The 26056-nt window shown below is 41.0% G+C and overlaps 1 protein-coding gene across 1 annotated transcript in view; it reads left to right on the top strand.

The window, feature by feature from the left end:
• The window catches only part of SH3RF3 (SH3 domain containing ring finger 3), a 244886-nt gene that overhangs the window by 171488 nt on the left and 47342 nt on the right, over positions 1-26056 (top strand). The window contains exons 4-5 of the mRNA XM_083855859.1: positions 11463-11831; positions 25494-25594. Coding sequence (XP_083711985.1) covers positions 11463-11831; positions 25494-25594 — 470 coding nt within the window. The remainder of the gene's footprint in view (positions 1-11462; positions 11832-25493; positions 25595-26056) is intronic.

Here is a 26056-nt window from a genome sequence, read left to right as displayed (position 1 = left end):
GTCTCTTGTCCCCATCCTAAATTGTACTTTGTTTGGGCCAAGGGCTGTCTTGTTGCTCTGTGTTTACATAATGCTTCTCACAATGGAATTCTGATGTGTGCTGGGAGCTTTTCAGCATTTAATGGCAAAACTAATAAAACGATGAATAAATACCTCTATGTGACTGCATCACATGGTGTGGTCACAGTCTGCAAAATTTCAGTTTCCTTGGGACAACTTGTCTCTCTGCCTACAGAATGTAGGTGCAATGCAGGTCACTCTGTTTTCAGAAAGGAATGCATTAGAAAAATATTTGAGCTTGAGTAATTCCACAAACAGGGAAGAAACCCCCAGTGTTCTGCAGTTTCAGAAAGATTTCCTACTGTGCAGATTTTTTACTAGCCCATTCCTTTTGCCATCTCAGAGCTCAAACAGCATGGCCTAGAGCAGTGGTTTTCCAAATTCCTTCCACTTGTAGCATACTAGCATAAACAGCATTTGCAGATGGATGTCATAAAAGTGGCTAATGCTGGCAATCATCATACTTTATTGCAGTAATGTGACACATGTGCCTGAGCGTCCTAAACAATCTCCTGCAAACTCATTGGGGCTGAAGAAGTGACACACCTCTTATCTAGCAGTGACACCTGTGACAGAGCAGGACAGAAACCAGAACATTGATGCAGCTCCAGATGAGTGACCAGAGACAAGGACTCTAGCTGCTGCATGATTCCAAGGGCTCACTGCATGATTCCACTGTGGTGGGTATGTGTCCTTTACCCTGAACCAGAAATTAAACTCAGAAAGTTGAACAAGTAACACTTCTAGTTAGCCAGAGTAATATTTCTAGTTTGATAGCCAGAGAGTTCAATGTACTTTTGACTGCAGCTGTTGGCAAGTCAATGAAGAGACCACTCACTCTGAACCCAATCTTGCCCCCAATCATATTTTAACATCTTGGATTCTCCAAAGAGGTCTATAAATGGTTCTTTGAGGTGAGAGACAGTGAGTCATGCCATGACTGTGAGGTTGAGTGCTGCCATTTCCAGTCAAGAATTTGCAGAGTTTAGGGAGTTTATCACAATTCACTCTTGTCAGATTTTTCTTCCACAAGGTGAGGGGAGAGGGTTGTGAACTCAGTTGCATCATCATATAGCACAGAAAACTCATTTTCATATCTTTCAGACTGGCTTTCAGTTACTGGTCAGGCTTCAAAAAAAACTGAGATGTGCCTGCTGTGCAGCATGCAATATGCCATGTGCCACAGCCCCTGTCCCATAATGCCATCCCAGCCCTTTGTCTGCCTTTTAGCAATATGACAGAAGTATAGAGGTCTCCAGGCTAAGACAGGGTTATGTAAAAACTGTTTCAAAATAACTGGTCACTGCATAGAGCAAAAAAAAAAAAGATGCAAATTAATGCTCCCACTGAGAAAAAAGATCCAAGCTACTGTACCAGCAAATCTATGCAGGAAGAAGGTGCTTTAAATGTGCAGGCAATTCAAAGCCGAGTTTGCGCTGTAATAACAGAGTAGACACAAATTCAGGCTGTCAAGTCATGTCTCTCTCAGCACAATTTATTTTTTTTCATCTGTGTGCGTAGTTAAGAAGAACAGTCTCCTTGTCACACAAATGATTCATGTATCATGGTGCAGCTGCCCATTTCAAACACACATCTCTCATTTCAGAGAAACATCTAAGAGCTCTCCTTCTAGGGAGTCATCTGATGCTTTGGTGAAACAGCAGCACAATATGTCCTGACTCATACTTTTACCCCAACTGGCAAATAATAAACCTAAAGGCTAGATGCATCTCTCCAAAGACACAGCAGTTTTGTGACAGATAGCTGACATCCATTGGTGTTGGCTGCTTCCAGAGAAACATGTAGTGTGACCCTGGAGCTGGTGCAGGAACCCTCTACCACAACCAGCAAGCCTTCTTTATAGCCAGTGGTAGCAGGAGCTCCATGCACACAGAATCTAACTACACAGCCCCATGGGACATCACACTACTGGAAATGCTCTGTACCACATCCAGCAATCCTTTTCTGTCTTGTATTTGGGAAGTAGAAGCCAGAACACTATGTAGTAAAAAATGTCTCTAAATATAGTACACACAGGGCAAAGACTGTTTATCACAACCCTTTAGTGCTAATATCTGCTTGAATTGTGTATACCTTGGTTCCTTTTACAAACAATTCAACCAAAACATTTTCTTGGCATTTGCTTTCATTCTTCATTTCTGCTTTATCAGAGATAGAGTGTGTTTATTTGTATGCGATTCCCCACAGGTAATCTTCAGTTGCAGCACATAAAACTTAATTTTCCCCAATTGCACAAGATTTCTTATTCTACACAAAGTTGTAAATCACTGCAACAAAGACTCCGTGCTTGCTTAGTGTAGGCAAAGCCTTGCATTACTTGAAAAATTACTTTGGCTTTCACATATGCTCCTTGTGCTGCAATTCTAAGAGCTTCCAAGAGCTCCAAAGATTTATCCAACTTCATGCCTTCTGCAGGTAACATTGATGGTGTGAGGTGATGGTGTAGGTATTTTTGTCATTACCCACCAGAACACTTCTCTTATAAAATTTATAAAAGACTTCAGCAAATATATGTTTTTCTTTCATCCTTATCTTTGGTCTCATTAAGCTGGAAGCGTTTTCCTTAAAAAAATGATGTGGTATTTTTGCTTCTTTCACAGAAACCTGATCATTCCAAAACCAGCATTCTCAAGAACTGTATTTCCAGGAACAAATCTGAGAGTATGAGCAAAAGGGCACAATGTCATATCTGGTAGCATATGTGCACAGTGCAGCTATTGGGAAGAGAAGGGTCTCTGCAACATGACCATGATGTTCCTGGTTCACAATCCCAATTATAATTACTCAGAGTCACACACCATAATTTGGAAGCCATTTAAGACTCCCAGGCTTGATGTATGACATCCTCTACCCTTAGTTGGTGATATTTAACTTCCTTAGTTGGTGGTATTTAACCTGTCAGTTTTCAGTTAATTAATCATTTTATGGGTATTGTTGATCACTTGAGGAAGCAATAGCACCAGGAGCCTTGTGAAACAGGAAGGAAGGAAGGAAGGAAGGAAGGAAGGAAGGAAGGAAGGAAGGAAGGAAGGAAGGAAGGAAGGAAGGAAGGAAGGAAGGAAGGAAGGAAGGAAGGAAGGAAGGAAGGAAGGAAGGAAGGAAGGAAGGAAGGAAGGAAGGAGAAAGTTGCCTGAAAACTCTGAAAACACAAAACTTGGCTCTTTTTAAAGATATTGTGTAGAGTTTATATGTGATCCATACAGCTCTGCTCCAGGATCTAAACAATCTTTCCTAGCCTGTGCTGAAGTTTTTAGGTACAGCTGGCTCACAGTGAAAGTTTTCACAAGTGAAGGGTTTTCTAGATTCAGCACAAAGCTGTTTCAGTGCTTCAGAAGGTTTCCCATCCTTGCAAAAACTTGTTGTAAAGATACAGGGCTCAAACAGCTGCCAGGTTTCTGTGAGGCATGAGGACATCGTGTGAACTGCTTCTGAAAGCTTCCTGATTAATCCAGGTTCCCAGCCAAGGTTGCTGCCCAGCATAAGGCTGCTCACATTTCTGCTAGCACCAACCTCTACCCTCGTGGTGCAGGTGGACAGCTGGACTCAGGAGGGGAGTCACAGGAGTTTTCCAGTTTACAAGAACAAGAGTGAAAGATGCTCAGCATAGCCAGAAAGTGCCTTTCTATTCGGAAAGTGTTAGTGTTGTTTCAGGTTCATGGCTATTCCTCCACACAGGGACTTTCAGCCAAGGGTCCAAGTAGCCCACTGAACTCCTAAAACACTGTGGCTTTGGTAATTTCTTGTCTTAGCTGAGAAACATCATCTGCGAAACAATTTCCTGATGGACATCTTGTCAAAACAAGAAAGTTCCTGGGAAGTACTTAAGTTCCAATGAGTTTCATGTTTTGATGAAAAAATAGTTTGTCAGTAAAATCTACACAAGCTTCAACAGGGACTCTTCTGGTACTGAAATTGGTGCCAGATGGGCACCAGTCCTTCCACTGTTGAAGGCAGCTGGAGTTTTGCCACTGACTTCAAAGGAATTAGGATCAAGCCCATGAATTCATGACTTCACTTTTTATTTAGCTTTCTGAATAATTTATAAGTAAAAATAGGCTGTATTCTCCCACTCTTTCTGATGTTGAGTAAAGCTGTATTTGGTTACATTTCTTGCTTTCAAAGGAGCTTTGGTGCAGTCATGAGTGTCTCATTATGGGAAAGGGTGTCCGTAGGGGACAGATAGAAAGAAAAAGGAAATCCTTAGGCATATCGAAGACACACAGCAGATCAGAGATTCAGAGATGACAGATCAGAGCAAGAGAGTCCTCATACTTGGAGCTGAAGGCTAAATAGCTAGCATTGTTTTAGGAAGTGGAGGGCAATCTAGAAAGCATACTTCTTTTTGGTGAGTTCATCTATTTTTAATGATATTGCATTTAGTTTTACTTTCTTTCTTCTCAGTTCATTTGACATTAGTTTCCATAACATTTCTTGCTGTGTTTAACTCGTGAACAGACTTTGCAGTAGACTTCACATTTCTCTGGGATACACCAAATTTGTTCTCCACCACTGCAAACCATTTTCCTTCTTAAAACTATTTGGAAAAAAGGGGAAAGAAAAAAAATTCCCAGTTCACCACCCAGGGCTTAGTGTTTACTTCTGCTGCACGCATCATTTATTTTCATTCTGCAAGATCATGATGACACGCTCGTCCAAGCACATGCTGTTCTAATATGCTACATTCCTTCAGCTCCTCAGTGCGTTAGAAGTGACATTGCTGCTAAATGAGAAAGATCTTGTATTACAGGCAAATAGATTGCTAAGTACTGCTGCCTTTCAAAGACCCATGCTGTAAACAAAAAATTATTGGCTTGCTTTTTCCGGACTATACATTGTTGTGTATGTGGATGACCCCGGTTAGGAAGGCTATCTGCTGTAGGGTTTTAGGGACTTCGTTCCTTGAGAACATGCTGACATATTTAGCAGGCTTTTGGAAAAGAGAATGAGATGTATGCCTTAACCTATGACTGGAGAAACAGAACACTTGAAGTTTGAGATGTGTCCTAGGAAAGTATTTCTGCAACTATCATTTAGTTTGAATCTGTTCAAGCAAGCGCATGTACTGTGCTTCTTATATTTTCTGGGTGCATGGAATAACTCTGCTCTCAATCACAGTGTGAGTTTCACAAATCTATCTTCCATGATGGATAAACTACTTGCAGAAAATCTGTTCCACATTTGCTTGTTCCTCCCTGGCAATAAATTAGAAAAGGCAGTAGTGGATTGTTAGAGATTAACACAAAACCATTAAATAGCGCTTTGGTTTAGCTATAATATTTTCTCTTAAATTGTGCCTTAATAATTACTCTTCATAAGATGGTGCCTAAATGAGTAATTGAGATCAGATTTTATAGGTTATTCTGAATGAATTTAAATTTTCCATGGAAAACTTTGGAGCCTTTCTCTAAACACTTTTAAATCCAAATTAACAAAACATATAAAAGATTAAAATTATAGATACATTCAATACGACTTGGTCGAGGAGCCTTTGGTACAAATTTTTCTGCTAATATCCCACTAGTAAGCTCTTGGAATTGCTGTGTGTCCTCTATACTAACCTACCAAAGAACATGTAAAATATTAGGTAAAGAAAGTATTATATACTTCCTCCTAATGTCCATTTGAGTCAAAGGCTCTTTTGTTACTTGGCTACAGCAGAAGAAAGATTGTATCCTGCATTTGCCAGTAGGGATAATAGTAAGGAAAAGCTGTTTTAGCTTTCTGAAAGACTCCTTTTTGGATCTCAAAATGCTTTTACAGATGCAGTCCTCTCAGGAACTCAGCAGAGACAGAAGAATCTCGTATAGTTATGCCCTTAGTTACTTAATAATCTCACTGTGCTTCAGAACATAAATTATAATACTAACAAACTAGTTTAATGAGGGCATACGAAGTTAATATTTCCTAAAAGTACCTACTCTGAAATGAAAATGCAGTAATAAATTCAGACTGTTTATTTTAATCACAAAATCAGATATGGAACCGCAAGTTGTCAAAGTCTCCTCAAGGCATAAAATAGGGATGTGCATGATCTTCTCAATATTTATGAACTGTAAAGTATAAAAATCAGCAGTCCCTAGGTGAAAATATTTTCAGTCTTTCAGGGGGACATTGTGAAGATGTTTTATTAATAATTTTAATTTTGTTTTCTGCTCTGCTCAGTAGTTCCTTTCCAAAAACTTGAGCATGATATTTTTTCTTTCCAATTTGTTTTTTTTGTATTAGGTATGTAGAGTTTTAAGGGTATTTGTAACTTTTTGCTTTTAAAACCAGTTTGAGTCTTATACCTGTATTTCTTTTCTTTATGTTCTGATCTTTATGTTCTGATCTTATACCTGTATTTGAACAGCATCATTCTTTAGCTAATAGTTTCCATAAAGACAGAAAAAAAGGATTTTGTATCAAATGGAAGTCTTAATAAAGTAATACTTACTGGTCCAAATTGGCTTCAATTTATCAAAATACTGAATCACATGTGTAAAACTGAGAATTTAAGCAGTCTTTTCTTATTTAGAAAAGAATGACATTTTAGTCACACATTAGTAACACTTTGGTCTGCACAGTGTCATGTACATGCTGAAGCATATTTGTAAGCTACACAATGAGGTCCTCTCTTTGATAGGGCAGATGTCAATCAGAAATTAATCCCTTACCCAGACCTAAATGACTAGAAAGTATGAGGATTCAATAGTAGAATTGTCCTTCTCACAGAAGACAGCACTATCAGTGAAACACCACAACCCAGGAGCTGCTGTTGTGACCATGGTGTATCAGAGTGTCCCTTGGAAATCTGAACTGGGATAGAATAATTTTGCCACTAACATGGATTAATAAATGCACTGGAATATTTGTCAAGGGAGGTGTAGTAAGGATTAATTATTTAAATCTGACCTAAATCTCACATGTTTCTCTCTTGTTCCGTACTAATAACAACAATGAATTCCAAAGTAATAATTTGCTATTTGAAGTAAACCTAGAGTTAATTGTCACCCACACTGGACAAGAAGTAGATTTTCCTTACTCTTCATTCCACCTGTGATATATAAGTAGGTGCATAATGATGCCCACTGAAACCATAGTTCATTAAGTCATATCAGGATATAAAGAACATATTTGGTTCCACATAGGCCTATCAGTGTAGATGACAGTTTCTCTCATCTATCTGCTCATCCTTAAAAGAGAAATATGTTGAAGCCATTTACAGGTGGTCCCTTTTAAACCCACATGTATTAGAAGTTAGAAGTGTGTGTGTATATCTGTGCATGCAAGCACATGTAACAGAGACTCACCATGATACATTCTGTAGGAAAAAAAAGAGATTTATGTAGAGACTAATAAAAAATAATTTTGGCAGTGGAGAAGTCCTGAGTGATGTAGCTTAATGTTTGTCATTAAGTGCAGTAAAGTTACAAGTAGGGTATCTAAGACAGTCATATTGAAAAGCCAGAAGAAGGAAAAAAACCTCTCCATTACTTCATATCACATGGGCTGTCTGTCTGTCTGGACACTAAAGTCATGACAGCTTGCATTGTGGCAGGGTGGAGAGTATGGCTTCCTGATCAAGGCCACTAAATTTTTAATGAACAGCACTTATTATGATTACTGCTGCCATTGTAGGAAAAGGTTGTTTGGAGGTGAACGAGGTTCTGTGCACAGAGGTACTCCAGGTATTCCACTCCCACCCTTTTTCACTCCCAAAACCAAATGAGCTAGAGCTGTCTCCAGTACAATTACTCACAGCTGGGAAAGGTCTTCCTGAGAAACAGGCACAGTAGCTCCAAGAACCGAGACTGGTGCATCCTTACCTCAGCATGCAGGACTCACAGCCAAGTCACTGAGACCCTTTGAACAGTTTTACTGCACTGTCTCATCACATCTCTTGCATGATAAAGTCCCTCAAATAATATAAGGCTTGCTGTTGCAAGATTTTGCATTTCTAAGACAGGATTGCAGGGCTGCTGGGAATGTTTGACTGGTTTGGCATCCGAATCCAAGCCTTATCCCTCTAAATCCTATGTCAACTTTTCTAGGACATCCCCTTTATAAAGAATGGATGTGGGGTAAAATCGGTCTCCCTGCAGTCTCAAGGGCATAAGTCTCAAGTCACTTTGGGCTTAGCAGGACCAGAAATTCAAATATAGGATCCTTCTACAGAAGAGATCAAAACTGAGTGAGAAAGCTGAGTTCTGATATTAGAGATTGTCATAAGAGCTACAGGCTTCCAGAAATGTCAAATTCCTGACACTGACTGTGGGTCAGAACTTTCCATTAAGCTCCTCATCTGGAAGCAAATCTGCCTTAAGATCAGATGACAGACACCAGAAAGCAATGCTTGTTTACATATTCAGAGTTTAAAATAAGAAATTTGCAATCATGTTTATGTTTAAAAAAAAGTTTCTAAAAGTTTTTTTGTGAAGAGGAAGAACTGTTTGCTTTTACAAAGTGGTAAGCAGACTTTTCTCTGGTATTCATAGCCTATTTGGGAAGTATTTTCCAGCATCTGTGGGCAAAGCTGTTTAAAAACAGTTCTCTACAAAAAATAAAGTTGTAAGGCTATAAAGCATTTTTTATCTTGGCAGACCAAAACGATTTTTTCCCAGTATTTCAGGAAGCCTCTGACATTCTCAAAAGTTCATTAGCTTGACTGTTTGGGGAGAAATCTTTCTGTCTTTAATCTTCCACTGATATTGAGATTTACTTTTGTTCATATCAGTACATGGCTATTTTTTATCACTTCTTGTTAAGATGCTTGCTCTCTTATTGACATTTCAACTAGGTGCTGCTTTGAACAAAAAGTAAGGGATTTTGTTGTTTTAAAAAGAACAGCTTCAGTGTTAAATTGGATTCCAGACAGTGGGATTTATAATCTAATTCTTACAAGAGATTCAGAGCTTGATATCAAGAGCTGGAGCACTTCATTGTCCACATGTAGCACGTTGTAAAATCAGAAGTTCTAGATTTTTTTAAACTCTATTTTTTTCCTGTCTCAAAGAGTTAAAATATACTCTTCTTCTCCTTCTTCTCCTTCTTCTCCTTCTTCTTCTCCTTCTTCTTCTTCTTGCTGTTGATTAGCAAAAATTTCCTCACCCTCTGCTGTCAAAGAGTCATACATATTTAATGGCTTTATCCTTTTCTCCTTAATTTTTCAAGTAATTCAGCTAGACTATCTTCATCAATGGGGTAAGAGGAGCTGTAACACCTACTTAAGGGAGGGGAGCCATCTGGTTTCCTTGCAACTTGGAGCCTGCTGGCAAATATTAGGTTGTACCAATTTAGAGCATGATGAAGTGGGAAATGATGGACATTTCTTAAGAATCTGAAATAGGATCAGCTGTTATCGGCAAAAATTGGCAGGTGCAGTGCACTATGCTGGCTGTAAGCATGGTCTCAAGTTGGAGAGTGCAGCTGGGAAAATGACTTGCTAATTGAATGGTTGCAGGACTCCCAGCAGCTCTGAAAGTAGTGGAGCATCATTAATTGGACGCTCTTGGTTGACTTAGTGGAAGCTGTCACAGAAAGAAGGTTCCTGCAAGTTAAGGTTTACTTTCTAGATATTAGTGTGGTTTTTGCCTGTTACACTGAATGAGTCCTCATGGAGTCAGAAGTGCTTTCAAACTCAGGAGGACAGGCCCAAGGCTAACATCTATTCTTTCATTTACAGCATGGTGACAGTGGTTGGGAGTTATAAAAGCTACACAATTGCACATTTGTTTAACTGCATGTTTCTGTTGTTATCTCTCCCTTCCCTCTCTTTCCCTTTTATTTTCAGTTGTTTCAGTTTTCAAAATTGGCTTGGCCTGGAGCAGAAATTATTACTATTTTTTTTTAATAGAGCCTTGGAAGATCTTGTCCTCAACTGTTTCTTGGATGCTGCCATAATTCATGGCAGCATGAATTTCTATAACTACTAAAAGTAGTTACAGGAAAAAATGGCCTAGTTTTGGTCCAGAATAATATTACATACACCTCTGGTTTATGTGGGTCTCAGAATAGCAGTGTATGCAAAAGCACGTGTGCATTAGCTGTAGCTCCCTTTTTCATATGTTGTTTTTATTAATTAAATACAAACATATTGCAGTACATCCTAGTTTAATATAAAGGTCTGTTGACAAAATGTGGCATTTTCCATCAGCTGTTAACACCCCTCAAGGGGAAGATATATTGGCAATGAGTGCTGTGCAGAAAGCACTGCTGACTTCAGAGTGCACTTCATGTGTCATTAGTGACGGTAGCATCCCTGTGTGCCTAAAATCTCTCCAGCTGTGTACAGTGTAGCTTTCCTGGATGAGTTATGAAGGCTGGGAGCTAAGAGCCTTCAGTGACAGGGTTGTGCCACCCGGCATGCCTCTGGCCTGCACAGACATGAGAATATCTGTGAGTGCGGATTGGATGAGGAACAGCGGGCTGAAAGCTGGCCTGAGCCAACTAGTGCAGTGTTCATGGGCTGTAGGTCAAGTTTTAAATCTTTCAAGAGAACTGATGAGACCACTTTTTCAAGGTGAACCCCGAGCAAGTCTTCCAGTGGTCATCAAGCTCTTCCAAAGTTTAGGTGTTACAGCTAGGGAAAATGCCTTCAGTTTGCACCTGCATTTGGATAACCTGTGTTAGGTGGGAGGCAGGGAGATGGAACTGGGAAGATTTGGAAGCTGTACACTTCATCAAAACCATGTGTGGCAAATGTCAAGCACAGGCCTGTGATGGAACTGAGAATAGCAAAACATTGATGAAGAGGCTCCTGCCTTCTTCCCCAGGCTTTGACTCAGCAGCCAGGGACAAGCTGTTTTGGGGAATGCTTTACTTCTAAATCTTGTAGCTTAATGTGGACCAAGTTACGGTGCCTGGTTCTAGCTTAACTCTTCTGGATGCTTACTTTGCCTCTTTTGATCTTCCTGGCATTAACAAGTGGATGGAAATAATTCACCTGGCCTCATAAATCAAATAAATTCATAGAATCAGAGAATCATTTAGGTTGGAAAAGACCTCTAAGGCCATCCAGTCCAACTGTTGATTCAGCACTGCCAAGCCTACCCCTAAACCATGGCCTTGAAGTGCCATGTCTTTTAAGTCTTTGAAATACCTCCAGGGACAATGATTCCACCACTTTTCTGGGCAGCCTGTTCCAGTGCTTGACAGCCCTTTCAATGAAAAGAATTTTCCTACTATCATATTCTAAACATCCCCTGGCACAACATGAGACCATTTCATCTTGTCCTATCAGTTGGTACCTGGGAGAAGAGGCCAACCCTCACCATGCTACAACCTCCTTTCAGGTGGTTGTAGAGAGAGATAGGATCCTCCTGAGTCTCCTTTTCTGCAGTGGAGGGAACCTTATGACTCTCTACAACTCCTTTTTGCGTCTTTCTCTTTTTGTCCCCAAACAGCTGAATGAATCTGCCAAGCAGCTCATGGAGATGGACAAGACGTGCTCGGCTGCCGCCTCCGGCTGTGACATGCCGCTGGCGACGGAGACGGTGGCGGTGGCAGCGGCAGCGGCGGTGGGGCTGGCGCCGTGCTCCACGCTGGCCGGCGCGGGGGCTGCCGGAGCGGCCCAGCGCCAGGTGGAGGGCAAGAAGAACGCCAAGAAGCGCCACTCCTTCACCGCCCTCAGCATGACACACAAGTCCTCCCAGGCTGCCAGCAACCGGCATTCCATGGAGATCAGTGCCCCTGTCCTCATCAGCTCCAGCGACCCACGGGCAGCTGCCAGGATCGGGGACCTGAGCCACCTCTCCTCCAGTGCCCCAGCCCAGGTAAGGTGGGGTGCAGGGGAGGTTTGGACATCCTTAGCAGGTGGCACGCCCTCGTGTCACCTCTTCCAAAATGGCTCACCCTCGCATGAAGCAGTCACATGGTGCTGTCATCCTGGTGTGACAGTACTTGGCATCTGCCATTCGTATCCTTGCCTTAATCAGTGGACAGGCATGAGAAGCCAGAGGATAAGGCCAAATTGGACTCACAATACTGCAATATTTTAAAAACCAAAAAATAATCCTAAAATTTGTTAGAAGTAATGTAACTGTTGCACCAGTTTCTGACGTAGAAAGGAGTAATTTTGACTGATCCCATTACCCTGAACATATCTGTTACTCTGCAGCGTAGCAATGTCAATATGAAATTTGCACACTCAGGATAAAAAAAGATTTTTGGAATAATTATTTCTGTACAGATCACTGGAAGATGAGCAAATGTGCTGTACTTTGACAAGTGTTGTACCCAGCAAGTAGCTGCCATTCAGAAAAACCCAAGGAGTTTTTAAACCATCACTCATGCTGAGAGTGCAGCTCTCTCCATCCTTCCCCCTCTCAAAGGAGGATGCAGAAGAGCATCCTCCCAGACATCCCCACAGGTCTCAAAAGGAGCTTCCAAGAGGCTGTTTCTGGGGCCCTGGAGAAAGTGGAGCCAAACTCACCAGGGGAACACTGAAACCCTTAGCAATTGCCTGCTGTTTCTATGGATAAGGAAATCCAACTGGCAATTTGCAGTTTGAATGTGTAGAAGAGAAGGGAGAATAGTCCCAAAGCTCTTCTGCTTCAGCCTTCCTGCCCAGTCATCTACACAGTGTGTGTGCAGATTAGCACCCACAAGTGGTTTATAGACCAGTTCCTCATAGTCTGTGCTGCTTGTTAGTGCCAAGATAACCTCAGCATGACAGGGTCTTCCCACACATCATGTCTCCACTGAAAAAAATATTCCTTTCCCTTTTCCTCTCCCTGGACACGCCTTCTGGCCCCTCACATCCATGTCCCCATACAGGGACAAACATGGATCACTTGCCAACCCTGTCGTGGCCCGGAGCAGGAAGCAATCCATGTAACAGCCATTCCCCATGCTGGTATGCATGTAGATGGTGGGGAGAGGGACAAGCAACAAACTGTAGGGGCTGCTTTGGGCAGAAATGCCTGTTTATGTCCATCTATAGTGCTGGTGGGTCTCCCCTGTGAGGCCAGTTTGGTGCACCAGACCATGGGGTTCCTCCTGATAGCTGTGCCCTGCTGTGACCCATGACATGAGCCCCAGGCCTCTGCAGCACAGGTTTGCAAGGACACTGGGGGAGGCACACCACATGTGATGCAGGGCCAGACAAAACTGTACTGAGGGGACACTGCCACACTGGAGCACTACTCTCTGCTCCTGCCTCCGCTGCTCACCTTGCCATGCTGCCCATCCACATGTAGGGGCCAGAGAGGCAGCTCAGTCCAACTGTAATAGCATTCATTTTCTTCCACATGGCTTTTCCAGGAAGGGTTTCTGTGGAGTAAGGTCTTCCCCTCCCTTTCAGCCCCCAGCAGGAGGGTGAAGGTGAGGATATGGCCCCCACACAAAGCAGCATGGATGCCAAGATGTACTGGGACATCTGTGAAGCAGCACAAGCACTACACATGAGGGAGGGTCCCAAACTTGTCGAGTAAATGACACTCAGGTTTTTGTCACTGAGAGTGATGCATTTGGGCTTTACAGAGACCTGATAGACAGTGGCTTTTCTGTCCCTGTGCTAGTCAAGAGAAACACAACACACAATCTCTTTTGTTAGAGTCATGTTGAAGACTCATTCTGAGCTAGTAAATCACAAAAGTTATACCATTTAACAAAAAATGCCTTGATTATTCTCCCATTTTAACAGAACAACTGGTATGCGAAACCCCACTCATTTCTCAAACAATTTAGTCATTTGCACACAAGTGGTAGAGGACAAGAAGGGGACAAGTTATGATATTCCCGGCAACAAGTTATGATTATCGAAATCCAGCCCACAGGAAGCTTGGTTGGGTCCTTTGCAGCAGATGAGAAGACATAATGGGTACCATGGCCAAAAGCTCATCTAAGGCTGGGCTGTAATGGAGCCTGTGGTGGGAACAGGTTTGGGGTGTGGTTCTGCCTCAGGGCACAGAGGCAGTTTGCAGGCAAGGCAGCTGAGCACATGCCTCTATCATGGCTGGTCAGAACTTGACCAAAATCCAGGAGGGGAAGGAAAAAGAGTCTTGGTGTCTCAGATCAACCTTAGTGAAAAGAGGCTTCCCCTATGTCAAAAACTGTCATTTCACCCTGTCACCCCAAGTGTGGCATTTACATATATTAATACATATCTCTGCTTTTAGGAACCTTGCTTTCTAATTTAGGGGATTTAAACATTTTTCTGTGAAAACTTTGCAATTAATCTGGATTTATAGGGGAAAAAAAAGTGGGGCTGAAGTTTTCACTATGTTGTCTTGACTGTAGGAACAGCGTTCAGAAAAATGCTTGTAAGAATAGCAATAAAATCTCAAGAGCTACAAACATGAATTCACCTGCTTTTAAGCCTTCTTAGTTAGGTCTACAAAAAATACAGAATTTGGCTCTTACCAAAGGTACATTCAAATTGCACAGTTATATTTATATAACTATTAATCCCATAATAATAGGGGTTACATTTTAATTAAAAATGTCAGAAATTCAGTCTCTTCTCTGCCATCTGCTAAGACCTGACATGGCTCTGAAGCAATTAATGATGCTTCAGCCTTAGACAAAGTATCAGTTCAGCACTTTTCTTTAATTCACATGGCTGAATGCCAGCCAGGATAGCATAAACAATAGGCCCCATGAGCTCTTACATCAAGACATTCAGGGCAGTGAGAATCTTGCCTTCAGACTTTTTGCTCTAAAATGCATTTGGCTTTCTAAGGTAAATGCCCTGTATGTCTTGTTCAGGGTTTGACATCCTGACAAATCTGCAAACGGATTCTACTGCTGCTTCAGAAGTGCTCAGGGGCATTGCAGAGAGCATGGGCACAGTGTAGGAAGGCTGTACATGTAGCTGCCAAATTCACCAGTGAGCTCTGCTGCAGGAAGGTGTCTCACCTTTTCTTTCCTCACTTGAAGAGGAACCTCTCTGTCCTGCATGTCGTTGTCACAGCCCTTGAGTGGTTCTCTCTGTAACCATGTCAGGCCCTTGCTGGTTTGCAACAGCAAATTCAGTCAAAGCTTATTTCTTATAAGGGAAACAACAAATTTACAGTTTAAGTATCTAGCAAATTTATGCCTTTTTGGTTTTTTTTTTTAACTAGAATGTAAATTTGGTTTATTGTGTTGTTATATCCTATCCTTGAAATTTCCAGGCACTTTTTCATTGCTTATTTAGTAGATCTCTTCATAAAAACAAATGAAGGAGGTTTTTTTCAGTTTAGTAGGTATGAGTTTCCCTGGAACGTATCAGGATTGGTATTTAGATTACAGACAATTCAACACTTTGAAAGAGTTCAACACAGTTTTTTTATAGCCTGTCCTTTGAACAAGCAGAATTCAATTACAGGAGTTCTTGAATGGCATCCAGTCCCCTACCTCAAGGCAACCAGCTGGTACCCAGCAAAACCATCTCCTCAAAACAAGCATCAGTTTTCCCTGTAGACCTGAGGCACCTACATCTGGAGCACCTGCTTTCTCTCTGCTGACATGAGAAGAAACAGACATCTAGGGCTTATTGCCTAAGTTACTGCAGGAACTTAAATTTTAGGTGCAAATTTTACATGTTTCAGTAAATGTAGCATATATTCCACCCCTTAGAAGTTATTTCATGTGTAGTGCTTTATTCTTGTGGCTTTTGTCAATTCTTGTGAATTGAAACCAGACTTCCACACTGAGCTGACACGTTTTTTTATTTTTATGAGTCGCTAGACTGTTATAAGCCTCCAGGAGGGCACAGATTTCTACATATTGTGCACTGACATGCAGACCAGACTATGAAATCACATGTTTTGAAAGCAGTTCTGCATATCATTAATTTAATAATCAAAGACTGCTGGCCTTCCATAATGTGTTCATTGTTCTTTAAGCAGAACCAACTCAGCTGTTTTCCAAAAGCCAACATGTATTTTGAATGATGGTCTTAAGATCTTCACTGACTACAAACTTTGGAATGCTTGAAAGGTAGAAGAATCAACATGAAGTCACCTCAGCTGGATAAAATGGTGACTGGAATTCCACAACAGCAAGGATATAAAGCATTTAATTTAAAAGAGGCAATGCTGGAATCCTAATTTTGCCTGCAACTAAATTTGCTTGTATGCTTTCTGCTGCATGCTGAACATCACTCATTAAATGTAAGATCTCCATCTGAAAGGTAATAGTGTCTGTTCATCATGCAGAATATCCTATCATAATGGCAAAATGGATTTTTATGGAAGATGTAAGTAGTGCTGCAGGCCTGTGATGGAGCTGAAGCTGAATTAGGTTACGGGTGCAGAGGAGCAACTCGTAACTGAGACTCCTTGGGGAGTTGGGAAGGTCTCCCTGGAAAGTAATCATGCCTAGGCCTCAGATGGCTTGTCTTGCTTCCATTTTCACCCCTTATGAATTATTCGTCCCTGCTAGTTGAAAAGGTCATGGGTCAGTACTGCTCCAAATCCCCTGGATTTTGATGGAAAAAGCGTCTCATGAATAATGAAGCATGGCTTTGTGCACACCAGGGTAACAGCTGAGTGAGTAAGAAAGGACCCTCCCCACAGAAGGAACTTCTGTGTGTGTTTTGAACAACTCATCATCATGCACAAGAAGTCAATTTGTAGCTGCAAGTATTAGTACAAGCTCCTAACCAGAGGACAAATGTTCAGGAAAAGCTGAGAACAATGTCTTGCATGCTCCCAATCCCAAAGAGTGACAGTATTGGAAATGAAAAAGGTTCCTTGAAGTGTCTTGCAATATAAATCATTTGGAAGTGTGTCCTTATCAGTTATTTAGAAGTGCTGAATTTTAGCTGAGAAAATGTAATAGAAGAACTCTGGTTGAGCCTTGGCTGATAACCTAAATGTGCTGACCATGAGAGGCATACAGATAATACCTAAAATCCAGAGACTAAAAATGAACCTTGAATTTTCAAGTGCACAACAAGCTTTGAGAAAATAAGTCAAATTCAAGTATTTTTCAGCTTTGGCTGGGAGTGCAAATTCTATCCAACCTGCTCTGTTGCTGACTGTGAATGACAACTGACTGGATACAAGAGCGACACAGGTGAAACCAAGGGCAGCTATTTCAGGAGGTGGCACCAGTCAAAAGGGCAAAAGAGAAGAAATATTGGTCCAACCTGTAATTCTGTAATTTAGATCGAAATATGTCACAAAAAATGCACAAGAGCTTTTGCTAAGGTCTAACATAAACTGATTATTCGTCTTTGTACATTTCTATTAATAGTTATTCTTTGTATAGTTCTATTCTTTCTTCTATTCTTTGTACAGTTCTATTCATAGTTATTTGTAATGGATTCCAGACATTTCCTATTCTAATAGCTTTATCTTGTTGAGGGGGGGCATGGTTGTAGGTGGGAAGGAGTTAACTTCTTCTCACTAAGAAAGTTTTAGGCAGGAATGTAAGCAGCTTTTTTTTTTTTTTTTTTTTTTTTTTTTTTTTTTTTTTTTTTTTTGCTACCAATAAGTCTCTGAATATGGTCTGTGTATATTGTGATATATTACATTTTTTGTCAAAACTGTTGCAAATGAGGCTCATGAGCTGCCTCAGTCTATGGACTGATTACATAAGATACCAGGAATCCAGGTCAAAGCAAAATTGACTTTAGGGAACTACCAGGTTAGAGACAGTGTCTTCTCTTTTTTCTATAATATGCCTTATCACAAATATATTCTGAAAGATTTTGCAAGAACCACACAAAACCTAATTTTTTACAGGAACTAGGAAGAGAAGGATGTGCTTTAGAAGGGTTATTCAACTGTGTATGAAATCCCATTGCCTGGGAAAAGAAAAACATTTTTTTTTTTTTCCAGAAGCTCCTCAGGGTAGTAACCTGAAAACATTTTGCTACTGAAATAATTTTTACACACAGCTAATCTTGAGGCTTTACAGTACCTGCCAGTCAATTACTGGTTTGGAAGTGTCAAGAACAAGGGAGACACTGTCTTGCTATTTATCCCATACCATAAAATCCTGTTCATCCAGCACATGCTAAGTGTACATGTATGACATTTGAGCAGAAATTACTAAAGTGTTTATTTTCCTCTTTTTGTTTTACTTGGAGGGTTTGTTTATTTGTTTACCACTTTCTTCTCCCTGGAGGAGGACTTCCTCCAGGAGGCATTGCACAGGATCCTGGTGAGTTTATTGTACAGTTATCAAAAGGACAATTATGAGTGAGGGATTAAATTAACATCTTCTACAGGTCAAGTTTTCACTTGAAGCCTTCCTGTGTCTCTGTGTTTGATTTTTCATGTTCTTTGATCCCAGAATTGGAAAAAACTATTTACTGCAAACCTATTTAAAACCTTGTGGTGGAGAGCTATACCCTTAATATAGTCTAAGAGAAACAAGGCTGAATACAATATAATTTTCATGATGCTCATCCACATATTGCTTAATCAATCCTCATTTGGGGGAGCTGAGAAGGTGCAAGTCAGAATAATCAGTGCTTTTATGGATTGTAATGTCAGATGAATCTTCAGAAGAAAATTACAAAAATATTTGTGTTTTTTCTTCTAACTTTCAGGCATCGTTAGATTGCAGGATAGGGGAAATGGGAGCTCGGGAAATTAATTTACTTGACTTCTCCAGCTCTCTGCATAGCTCTGTGAGCTACTGAGAGAAGACATGGTCTAGAGTTTTTGGTCTATTACAAACCTGGTCCTAGAATAAGCTGGCATAATACTCTGCCTCACCTTCATCCTCAGCCACAGATACTTGCAGGTTGTAAGAACCCCTCAGTAAATCATATAAATTTAGCTCCAGTTTTCGCAGGAAGGAACTGGGTATTTATGCATCTATTTATGCAGCTGCAGCTGTTATCCTGCACATTTGTTTGTTTTTCACACACACCGTTATGGAAAAAAAAATGCTTCCTCTAGAACTGATAAGTCCATTTCAGCCCCCACTTCGATAATTAGCATTTGATGAGGCTACTTGATCTTGCATGTAACACTTTTCATCAATACTTGGTGTCACTACAATGCATTAAGTACTAATACATTATTTCTAGGAACATTAAGGTTCAGAATGATTGCCACAGTCATTATTTTATGGAGTCAGCAAATTAGAGAAACAAGTCACAGGAATCTTAAAGCCCATTAGCCTGTTTTTATGATATTTCTAGAGGATGGTATGTCAACTTATGCAAGTTGAATGGGTGTTTTTCTCTTATTTTAAAGTGATATTAAAGAGAAATTTAAAGTAAGCTGTAAATATGCATTCAAGACATTAAAAGAATTTTTTCCTGAGAATTAATGAATGTGATAAGTGCCCTGTGGTGAGAGAGTGCTAGATTTTCTTTGAAGTCAAAACTGAGAATTCTGGTTGGTGATTTTCTAGATGATAAGAACATTCATCTGATAGCAACAATTATTTTTCAGTGAAGGCTACTGCAACCTGCAGTATCATTGTACTCTGTTCCTAGTTTTATCACTGTCTTCTTGGCTTCTATTCCACTCAAAGACTGAGTCCCTTGCTTTTATAAGGCACTTCACTAATCTCTACAGGCACCATGTCTTTTCAAATTAAACCACAAATGTGGCCTTAAAGCACTGGTGAAAATCTAAAGTAAATCTGCAAAGGAAAGAAAAATATAATTTATGCTGGAAGTCCAAACTAGTAATTCTTATGCTTCCATAAAGGTATGGATGTGGAAAGAGAAAGGGAATGAATTTGAGAAGATGTTTCAACCCAGAGGAGTAGTTGTTACCTTTAATTTCCTGGTGTCTCTGAGCTTGTCAGTAATATTTTGGGGGGAGTTGTGGTCATAAGGAAGCTGTTGTGTTTATGAGAGAAAAAAAGCAAAAAGTCCCTTTAATATTACTCTCCAGTCCGTGAGTTTTTTAATCACCTACTACACCAGAGTAGCTGGGGATAAAAACAGAGGGCACAGCATGAGCTGAGAGTGAAGTACCTGTCATGCAGCACCATCGTGCCTGTGTGTATAGTCTGGGAGTTTTACTCAAGATTTAGCCTTGCACAGTACAGGTGCTGCTGTGCTACCAGTGGTCACAAAGAAGCAGAAATTAGTGCAGAAGGATCTGGAGATGGCTTTCAGCACAGCTTTATGCAGCTGCTTTTCCCTTCTGGCTGGCACCTGGGTCTGTAGCGTCCAGAGGAAAAGAGCTGGTGCTATTGAGCTGAAACACTGGTAAGTGATGCTTGGAGGACGCCAGATTGAAGTGGGAGCATGAAGAAGTTGGATTTGGCTGTTCACTGGCCTAAGTAAATGAGATCAGAGTTGGCAGTGTCTAGTTCAGAAAACTGCATGCCACCATTAGAGTAAACGGCCTCCTAATCAAGAGATGTGCACCCAGGAGATCACCCAATGACCAAATGTTTAAAGGCATTACAGGCTCATAAGGATAGCAAGGAGCACCTAATAGTATTTTCAGACATGACTCCTATTACTTAAATTGCAATAAAATCTGTGGGAATCAGGCAGTGAAGTACTTAATGCCACCCTGAGAAAACTGCAACGTGCCTGTTTTTATCAGTAAGTGCCTACGTGCCTCTTAAAATCCTGGCTGTCAGAGACATCTCCTACCCATAAGGCTTTAGCAGTGCTGAGTAGCAGAGATTGAAGAAGGATTGAGACACAAATGCTGCAGTGTTTGAGCCCTCCCTGTGTAATGTCTGTGAATGGCTCTATTTGTGTGTCTCATGCCACACAAGGAAGATGGATCACGTAGGGACATGCCATCAGAAAGCAAGGATGTGGCATACAGACTTCCTAAAAGGTATCAAAGCAGAGAACAAGAAAATCAGAGCATTGTCTTGGATTCCCATTCCCCTGAGCAGATGAAGAGGAAAGGAGGACATGTTTAGTACCTTGTTCCTTAGATCACAGTAGCAAAAGTACAACCTTGCTCCAGGGCTAAATAAAGAAGGAAAACAAACTAAGTTCTGCTACCAGCTGTGATGGAGAAAGGCCTGCTGTGTTCTCCAGGAGGATTACTGCTAACTGGAGAGATGCAAATAAAATTGTGTGAAGAGTAGAAAGGTAAACTTCCAACACAAGTAATCAGAAGTATAAAGAAATAGAAGATTATTCTTTTGAGAAAACCAGTCTCTTCAAAATCTTATTGCAAATACTATCTTGCAAAATAATCTAGCAATATTATATTTTATAATATGAGCTAATTAGTGATACATACAGGAGACAATAGGACCTTGAAAGAGTCAACTTAGAAAGCCTTCACCAACTGTGTCAGACTGTAGTTTAAATGCAAAGCTGGTGAACATTCAGAGGCATAGTAGCAATCAAGCAGCCACCAGGAGAATACAGCAAGGAGCACAGAGACACACATGAAGCTTCAGAGCAGAGTACTTCTGTGACAGTAGACATCAAGATGTGAACAGAGGAGGTGAATTCAATGTGTGGAAGGCCAGCAGGTCCTGTGGACTAAAACCTGATGATGAAAAGCAGGGTCATAGACAGACTGGAAAGTACACAGTCATGTCAAAGCCTGTAGGGAGAGCAGCTAAAGAAAAACCAGAGCACAATCAGGAAGCAGGCACTGATTTAGAGTTTGGATGTACAGGACATTAGGCTGTACAAAGTGGCAAAAATGAATGGTTTGTAGGCTCCAAGCTGGCACCAGATGCAGTAATATTGGACTAACCAGATATAGGCAAGAAACTGAATGTCAGGTAGATAGATAAATACAGAACTGTGGAGACATCTTTGGGATATTCAAAGGAAGAAAGCAAAATTGTCATCCAGTAACAGTGAATGGCAGTTACATGATTTCTTAATCCCTCGCACTATATGTTAGTACAAGCATAATAGAAAGCACTTGAGGTCATGCTTTCAGTAATATAGAAGACAGAGAAGGCCCCATTGTCAGTGCAAACAGGCAAATAGATGATGCTTTGACTGCTGGTCTGCTCTCTTGGTTGGAACTCATCACTGCAGAGTCAGTCAGGCTCAGCCCAGGGTGCCTGCAGTGGACACTCCAGGCTGGGGTAGCTGCACCTCTGCAAACTGACTTTATTGCAGTTGTACAGAGGCAGGATCATAGTCACTAAAGAAGGGTTAGCATTTGTCTTACAAGAAAGATGAAGCATTGGTCAGCTCCCAGAGCTGGATATCATTGCTACTAGTGGAATGAGTCCTGAGATTGGAGTGTTGGCACCAAGGCCTAGAGGCTTCAGGAGTAGGCAGGACAGGTGAGGGAGAGGTGTGGCACTATAAAGGAGTGGTTTGCAAAGCCTTTAGAGTTAGTGGTGATGTGCTGAAGAGCCTCTGGGTGAAGACTGGGGAAAGGAAAACAAAGCAGGTATTGTAGAGGATGTTTACTACTGATTGCCCAGTCAGGATGCAAGCACCAGTGAGTTATTTTATAGGCAATTAGGAGAACTCTCTGGATCAGTAGTCCTTGTCCTTATGGGAGATTTCAACTTCCCAGACATCAACTGGAAATATCATACTTCTGTGACAAGTCTTGGAAATTCTTGAGGCTTATAGGAGAAAACTGCTTGCCATACCTAGTGAGCCAACTAGGAAAGAGGCCCTCCAGGACTTGCTATTTGTGAACAAAGAAGGACTCTTGAGGGATGTGACAGTAGGTGGCTGTCTTGGCTACACGAAATGGCTGAGCTTAGAATTTTCACTGTAAAGACAAAAAAAGGTGGCGCGTTTCTTCCCTGGACTTCATGAGAGCAAACTTTAGGCTATCTAGGGCATTACTTAGCAGAGTGCCTGGGAATCTGCTTTTAAGGACTTCGGAGTCCACGTGTGCTGATCAGCCTTTAAGATTCCCCTTTCAGAGGCACAGGAGCAGACAACTTCACCATGCTGTGAGTCAAGCAAGCAGAGCAGAAGACCAGCTTGTTTGAACAGGGAACTCCTTGTATAGGTCAGGAGAAAAAGAAACTGTATGACCTCTGGAAGCAAGATTAGGCTGAACAGAATCAGACCCAGAGTCAGACTCAAAACCTTTAGAGGTCAGGAGGGAAAAACACTCCCTCGGACCCACATGAACCACCAGCCTTGGAATCTCAGGTCGGGCGGAGAAAGAACCTAAAAACCTGAGAGTCACCCAAAATTATTCTGCTGAATTCAGTGTTGGTGTGGCCTCACCTGGAGCACTGTATGCAGTTCTGGGCCCCACCATGGAAGAAGGATGTGAAGATCCTTGAATGCATCCAGAGGAGGACAACAAATCTTTTTTGCAAGGACTGCAAGGAATGTCCTAAGAAGAGCAGCTGAGGACACTGTGCTTGTCTAGTTTAGAGAGAAGAAGGCTGAGGGGTGACCTCATTGCTCTCTACAGCTTCCTGAGGAGGGGAAACAGAGAGGGAGGTGCTGAGCTCTTCTCCCTGGTGTCCACTGACAGGATGCATGGGAATGGTCCTGTGGGGAATGCCCCACAAAACATTCAGACTGAACATTAGGAAGCAGTTCTTTACTGAGAGAGTGGTCAAACTTTGGAACAGGCTTCCTAGAAAAGCGGCGGATGCCCCAAACCTGTCAGTGTTTAAGAGGTATTTTGACAATGTTCTTAATTGGTCAACCTTGAAGTGCTCAGGCAGTTAGATTAGATACTTGTTGCACGTCACTTTCAATATAAATATTCTATTCAACTCTATTCCATTATGTCCTATTCTATCCTTTCCTTCTGTGATCTTCTCTGCCTTTACAGTTGCTCCCTGAGGCTGTTCATTCAGGTCTTTTTTTTTTTTTTTCATGAGGTAAAATCTAAATTTTTTTCCTAGCAAGGAAGGGTGGGGACTGATGTATTTTCTGTTTTCTTAGATACAGTTTCTCCAGTCCAGAGCAGGCATACAGTGGTAGAACAACATGAAGAAGTTTGAACTAGTTGATTTTTTATTTACCTCTTGGATGAGGCAGCTGCCAGGTGTCTCAGCCCAACATCTTCTGCAATCCCTAACCCCATTAACCATCTCAACATAACAAATGAGGGATCATTTTCCAGCTATCCCTAAATTTTTTTGTGGGCTAGTGTGTTTTTTCTGTAAGTTGATACTAGCTCAGTGACGTGACAGCCAGTATTAATAAACCTTAGTCACAAAGCTGGAAAGAATGCTTTTTACACAAAGGACCAAGAGTTGCCTGGATCCTTCTTTGTTTGAGCAAGCAGCCAGAAAGTTAGATGAAATAATGAGAAAAAGGAGATGTACTTGTCAATACAATTTCATGATTGAGTGTAGATGTTGGTGAGAGATGAGACGTCTTGCTGCTTTTTGCCAAAAGCTATGGGATCACAGTGCAGTGTTTCCATGTTTTGCTGCACGATTTCCTGATGATACTGTGTTCATACACAGCACAGCAATATAGCTCAGCAATGCACTGTCAAGACAGAACGCTAATAATTATGTGGCTTCTTTGGAATGAGGTAACCTTGAAATCCAGTAATTAAGCAGCAATGTATGTCTTGGTTTAAGTCAGTGTAATTTTTAAGTGCAAAAATTGTCCCTATGTTTGTGTTCCAAAAATCAGTATTTGATGTTTGTTAGATAGAATTTTGAAACAGAAAAGCTGTAATGGAGGCCTGTGAACTGCTCAGAATATTTGCTGTGTATAACACACTCTGCCTGAACCTGCAATTTGTGGGTATTGGTTCTTACTTTGTAGAGCCATTCTGCATATGGAAGTGCATACAGCATATGGTTAGACTTACTAAAAAAACTTTTTGCTCAAGTAAACCACTACAAGTCCCATCAGCCCAGCTCTGCCCTGCCTGCAATGAAGATCTGTTGCTACAGGCCTTGGCATTAGTTCAGGAGATGTTTCCAGTCAAGGATTCATTTTTGACATAGATAAATGAGGGCTTTGGTGGGACGACTCAAAAAGAGATTGCCCTACATAATTTGGCTGAGAGAAATAATGATTACATTTAGAATTGCCTTTCACATTAATAGCTGGAGAAGATCTGTCCAGCTTGTCTATATAAGAGTGGAGATTTATTTTCTGGGGTAAAAGTGGAGTGAACTACTTTCTCCATTCAGAGGAAGTTTTGGGTTGCATAGTCACCTTTTTTTGAAGAAGAAGAATATTCCTGATGATAAAAAGAGTATAGAGAAATGAGACTGTATTTTGGAAATTGAATAGTATCTTCTTCTCCAGAGATCCATAACTATTAACCAAAAGAGTACCAATTTTTAAAAAAGGTTTTGAGGGGGAAACGTTACTTTTATCATAGAAGGTACTATTGCAGAGATGCACATGCTGAGTTTTATATTGTAAAACTTTTAAGATGTGCATACAACATACAATTAGAATTTCTCTGACAGGTACAGGGAAATTCTGCTAATCCTTTGTGTTAGAAATGTATTTTTGGAATGTCTAAGGCCAGAACATGCCCTTTTTCATACAATATCATGAAATTAGAAAACCTAGGAATTCATAAAATATATAGTTTATTCTTCTATTCCTTCACCCCATAGCAATTTAGGAAACGATGGGCTTCATCTTAAATCTTTGTGTGTTCTTCTTTGTGTATTTTCAGGATTCCTCTTTGATTGGAACAGCCACAGTGGCTGGTCCCAGGACAAGTGCAATAATTGGAGATCAGGGAACACCACCGAAGGTCCAGCTCCCCCTCAATATGTAAGCAGCTCATCTCAGTCACTGTGTACTCTTTGTTTCCAATTGTGCATGTGTGTGCGTGTGTGTGCTTGACACCTGAATGCCCAAATCCCAGCTCAGGTGCATTCTGAGAAGAGAGAGATTGCAATTTCAAACATGACGCAGCCCCTGCTGAAATTGAAAAATTAATAGAGAAGGGCAAGACTTCCTCCTTTCTGTGTGAGAGCCCTTTTATTACAGCTGTATGGATCACTGTGAAGCAAACTGAATACCTCTGAGCCAGAAAAAATCTTCTTTCATTTAAAGTTCTTAAAAAGGTGTAGTCCTATACAATCAAACACCTGATATATTCATGATTAAACAGAAAAAATGGCCTGGCTGCACTTTTTTGGTGCCACCAACAATGAATTAACAAAGGCAATGTATGAACTTCACATCTTTGGCATATGGTCTTGATGAATAGTGCGTAGGATAACAGAAGGT

This window comes from Zosterops lateralis (assembly GCF_965231275.1).
Source record: "Zosterops lateralis genome assembly, chromosome: 2".
NCBI classification, from domain to species: Eukaryota; Metazoa; Chordata; class Aves; order Passeriformes; family Zosteropidae; genus Zosterops; species Zosterops lateralis.
The sequence above is the reverse complement of the archived record's forward strand: the minus strand, read 5'-3'. Positions and strand labels throughout refer to the sequence as shown.